This window comes from Peromyscus californicus, unplaced genomic scaffold (assembly GCF_007827085.1).
Source record: "Peromyscus californicus insignis strain IS unplaced genomic scaffold, ASM782708v3 Scaffold_4__1_contigs__length_199733344, whole genome shotgun sequence".
Taxonomy (NCBI): domain Eukaryota; kingdom Metazoa; phylum Chordata; class Mammalia; order Rodentia; family Cricetidae; genus Peromyscus; species Peromyscus californicus.
In genome coordinates, this window is record NW_026294562.1 from 149,280,427 (window position 1) to 149,285,542 (window position 5,116).

Here is a 5,116-nt window from a genome sequence, read left to right on the forward strand (position 1 = left end):
ACATCTGGCCTTTGTGTCTTTCATTTTCCCTACTAATCCATCCTACTGGGTGCCTGCTTCCAAGTTTCCTAGCATGAGCTTAGCTTCTGCATTGGAATTTGGCAATGAAAAAAAAAAACCCCAGCAATTGTGCATCTTCTGACCATTCACAATGCACCATCCCCTTACCTCTCTATTCTGGTCTCTAGCCACATCAGAGTCTGCTTCACAGTACGTACACATAATTGTCTCCTCACCCGTCCCTTCAAAACTCTTGTAATTTGATGATCATTTCCACAAATAATAACAGACATTTGTAAGAAAAAACAGAAAGAAAGAACTGCAGCATCATTCTGAACAAATGTGCATCCACAAGCCAATTATCCAATCACCAAACAACCAAAAGTCCAAGACCTCCTCAGGTCTCTGAATCTACATTGATTATACCAAACTCCTCTTGGTCATCCTGTTGTTGCCCCGAGTCATGGAGATCCTGCAGTCATTGTTCTGAAGGTCCAGTGTCCTTGTGCTCTCCAGCAGGTCATAGATGGGGCAGCTACTAGGGTGGGCCAACCCAAGGCCCGGCAGGTGGGTCTGGATGGTAGATGAGCTGGTCAGTCTGGGTCACTGGAACCACCCCCTTAGGGAAGGGTCAGAGCCAGCACTCCTAAGCCATGCCATCTGAGCCAGCTCTCCCTTGCCAGAGGCGGGGCCATCTCTCCCATGGGGGTGGGTGCGGCACCAGCTCTCATAGGAGCACCTTCTAAGAACTCTCAGTAGTAACCTGGAGAGACCGACTAGGGTTAGAAAATGTTCTTCTCCACCATGTCTCAGGCTGCTCTGACCACAGGCTCAAGCCATGAGTTTTTCCATCTCTGTCTTCCTCTCATGTTGTCTTTCCCACCCAGGGGCTGGGGACATGTGACAAGCCTACTCTGACATGAAGGAGGCCAACTGGAAAGATTCAGACAAATACTTCCATGCCAGAGGGAACTATGATGCTGCCCAAAGGGGTCCTGGGAGAGACTGGGTTGCTGAAGTCATCAGGTAAACATAGACCGTTGGGACACTGGGCCTGGTTAGAAGGTATTGACTGTGCTAGGAGACCAGGGGCAGATGAGCCCCAGAGAAGGTCATGCCAATCTGTGGCCCCTCCCCCTCCTGCTCATGCAGTTACTTCCTCCATTCATGCTCAGTGTGGATCCTGGGCTGTGGGCAGAGCCAGCACTCAGCTCATGCTGGGTAGGCCTGTTTCCAAATGCAGACAGGGAGTGACTCATCCCTGCCTGTCTGGTGATGGTCATTCAGTGTAGGGTGGCCAGACTGGCCTAAGCGTTGCTGGGCTTGGCAGGGTCACTGTTTCAGGCCCTCTTTCCTGGCCCTTCCTAGTTTCCTCCTAAAGCCATTCCATGCAAATGAGAGAACTGGGGGTGTCGACTGTGGCGATGAAGCTTGGTGATAGATCTCCTCCATGTCTGCTTCTCCTAGTGATGCAAGAGAGGGCATTCAGAGTCTCATGGGCCGTGGACATGAGGATACTATGGCTGACGAGGAAGCCAACAGATGGGGCCTCAGTGGCAAGGACCCCAATCACTACAGACCTGCAAGACTGCCTGACGAATACTGAGCATCCTCCTTACTGCCTCAGGAAGCTGTGCTGTGGGGTCTGGGGTCAGGATATGGGGTTCTTCACTTTAGTGTCCACTGTGGGTGTGGAGGGCATACAGTGCACATGTAATAAATTCATAAGAGATGAAGTTTCCTGTCATTGTGTTTTAGTGGGTGGAGCTGTGTGGTATAAAGGGTCAATACTAAACACAGTCTGGAATAGAATATTTAGGCTTAGGACTGATGTTCTCAGAAGTTACATAGAGAGATAGCTCTTGATGACGGCCCCATTCCCCATTCAGGCTCACGTGACAATTCAAGTCCCTGAAGTTACAGAGATACTGTTTTCAGACCTTTCCATGTCGTGACCTCCACCCTCTGTGCCTACTGTTCCAGCACTTTCTCCTCTCTCATGGCATTAGTCTGATATTTCTCTGCCTCTGTGGACAGGGACAACTGTGTGAAGACTGCCGTGGTGATTCTGCCTCAGAGACTGCCGTTTTGATCCTCTGTCTCAAATACACATTCTCTATCTCTATCCCTCCCTCCCTCCCTTCCCCCTTTCCTTCCCTCCTTCTCTCTCTCTCTCTCTCTCTCTCTCTCTCTCTCTCCCGTGCAGGACATTGAACTCAGGGCCTCACACATGCTAGACAAGCACTCTACTACTGAACTATAGCCCCAGTCCGTAACTGTTTATTTACTAGGAAGGATTCAGCAAGACGGATTCTGACAAAGCTTGTTGGATTTAACAGCTCTCTTCTCACCAATGTTAAGTAGAGAGAGAGCAGCTGCTCCATGGCAGCAAGGTCCTAGCAGCCCTACCTCCTCTGGGACCTCAGCTAGAGAAAGGGACAGAGCTGGCACTCTTTTCCAGGGAGTGCTGCTCTCGCTGTACTCCTGAGATCCCATTTCATATACGGTTGGTAAGTTCTAGTGGGGGAACAATCATATTTTCTGATGGTTTGCTCTCTAGAGATAGGGACTCATGTCGCCCACACTGGCCTGGAACCAGCTTTGTAGCCATGGATGACCTTAAACTTCTTTTTTTTTTTTTTGGTTTTTCGAGACAGGGTTTCTCTGTGTAGTTTTGCGCCTTTCCTGGAACTCACTTAGTAGCCCAGGCTGGCCTCGAACTCACAGAGATCCGCCTGGCTCTGCCTCCCGAGTGCTGGGATTAAAGGCGTGCGCCACCACCGCCCGGCTGACCTTAAACTTCTGATCCGTCTGCCTCCACCTCCCGAGTGCTGGGAATACAAGCCTATGCTGCTGGGCTAGCTTTGTGTGGTTGTGCTGGGGATGGAAGCCATGGTTGCAGACACTCTGGGAATGTGGACTATTGCTTGACTTCCAGTTCCAGCATTTCTGTGTCTTTGGGGTCTGAGCTAAGTGGAAGAGGGACTCGGAAAAGGCTAGTTGATCAGCTTTAGTCAGCTTCACTAGGTACAAATGGGCTGCAAGCCAGCAATTCCCTGGAACTCTTGGTTATGCAGTGATCTGGCAGAGAGTCCTAAAGTCCGTTATTCTTGTCCTTGCAGCAGAGATTCGGAGATGAAGAAAGAATGCAGGTCAGATTGTCTGTACCAGTCAGAGTGTGGGTCTGTCTTTGTTTGAGACAAGGCTCATCTATGTAGCCTTGGCTGGTCTAGAATTTGCCTAGTAGACCAGGTTGGCCTCAGAATAAGGCATCCACCTGTCTCTGCCTTGGAGTTCTGGGATTGAAGGTGTGGGTCTGTTTTGACTGCTATTTCTGATCCTGCAGCACCATGAGGCTAGCCACAATTCTTTTGCTCTTTATTCACGGGAGTCGGTGGTGATGGCTGGTATCCGTTCTTCAAGGAAGCCATACAAGGTAAGAAGTCGTCAGAGATGATGGGCACATTTGTTGAACAAATCCTAATTGATCTTATAATAAAAACCCGGAGCCTGATGTTGGGGTAAATGCTGAAAGATCAGAGGAAACAGGCCACAGCCACTTCTCACCTCGCCAACTCCTCAGCCGAAAGGGGAAGATCCTGTCTCTATGGATCCTCAGACTGAATGCCCCCGAGTCCTCAGTTAAAGGAGCTGCGTGAGTTCCTGTCTCCTCCTGCCTTCTGTGCCTTTCTCTGCCCAGTCACATCACTTCCTGTCTCATCCTTCCTAGTGGTGGGATTAATGGCTTATGTTCTTACCAAACACTGGGAGCAAAGGCATGATATCCAAGTGCTGGGATTAAAGGTGTGTGCCACCACTGCCTGGTCTCTATGACTGATCTAGTGGCTGTCTTTGCCCTCTGATCTTCAGGTCCATTTTATTTGTTAGGAGTACAAACAAAATATCACCACACACATTTCACTGTTCCAGGGACACCCTCTGAGCAGAGGCCACATACCTGTAGGGTGCAGACACACCTTTAAAAACTACAAATGAGTCAGGGCAAGAGTGTGGCTTTCTGTGGCTTCCCAATTCTACACTGTTCACTTGGCACCCTCTGAGGGATCTTTAGACACAGTTGACAAGGTCCAGCCTGTATTGCTGATGCTGATCCAGAGGGATCAGGATTTCCAGAGAGTGTGCTCCACAGAGGGAATTCACAGACAGCAAATTCCCCAGTCTCAGAGTGTAAGTGGACACTCAGTGTGTCTCCAGAGGCACATGAACTTAGTAAATGTGCACATGACTACAGATAGTACTTCCTACAAAATTCCCATCCTATTCTAGACAAACAGCCAAGAGCAAGCATGCAGTCCTGTAGTCCTTGAAAGTGGCTAAGGGAGATACCTGATTCCAGAGAAAGCCTTTCCTGAGGCTGTTCTCCAAATACCTGAAATGTGTATGTCCAGAGAGTGATCAGTCCACACTGTTAGCCCTTCTTAGGGAAAAATCAATTGGGAAAACTATGAAGGCACACATGATTTTCATAACAGAAGACAGCTGATATATAACAAGTCAAATAACACCAAAAGCTCCTTGGAATTTGGCTTCTTCCTCTGGAGGAATTCCCTGATCCCTCCAGGTATAACCATTTGCCATAACCAGCTGAGTTCTTATGATATATTCCTGTGACCCGCAGCAGTTTAGTGTCTCTTAAGAGGTGCAAGCAGGAAGATCAGAAGTTCAAAGTCATTCTTGGATACCTAGGGAGTTGTAGATCAGCCTTTGATAGTTGATGCCTCAAAAACAAAAACATTTCAGGTAAATGATGGCATTGTAAACAATCATCCCAAGGGAGCTAACCTGGACTCAGAAAGGCAAACATCACATGCTTTATCTCTTCTGTGGATGTTATCTCTGAATTTGTGTTTCAGTTAGAATTCCCACAGAGGGAGGGATAGGAAGGCACAACAGGTGGGGGGTAACTTTCAAGGGGGAGGGGGCAGTCAGTTTTCTCTGAGGGTGTGAACCATGGTAGGTGGAAGAACACACATCTGAGATTTGGAGGACACAAACGGGACTTGGTGACTTTAAAGAGAGAGAGAGAGTGGAGATGGGTGCACAGGGAGGTGGGAGGTGGATCTGGGAGAAGCTGGGGGGGGATATGATCAAATAA

At 48.8% G+C, this 5,116-nt stretch overlaps 1 protein-coding gene across 2 annotated transcripts; it reads left to right on the forward strand.

Moving 5' to 3' along the window:
• The first annotated feature begins 784 nt into the window (after positions 1-784).
• Positions 785-3,978, forward strand: LOC128095156 (serum amyloid A-5 protein-like). 2 transcript variants are annotated; one of them, XM_052713891.1, is made up of 2 exons: positions 785-1,026; positions 1,468-1,736. In XM_052713891.1, the coding sequence occupies exons 1-2, from the start codon at positions 920-922 to the stop codon at positions 1,604-1,606; spliced, it is 246 nt and encodes an 81-aa protein (XP_052569851.1). In that variant the 5' UTR covers positions 785-919; the 3' UTR covers positions 1,607-1,736. The 2 variants fall into 2 exon arrangements, 1 of the variants encoding a protein (XP_052569851.1); XR_008213172.1 differs by lacking the exon at positions 1,468-1,736 and adding an exon at positions 3,347-3,978 and having other exon boundaries at positions 926-1,026.
• The last annotated feature ends 1,138 nt before the right edge of the window (positions 3,979-5,116 follow it).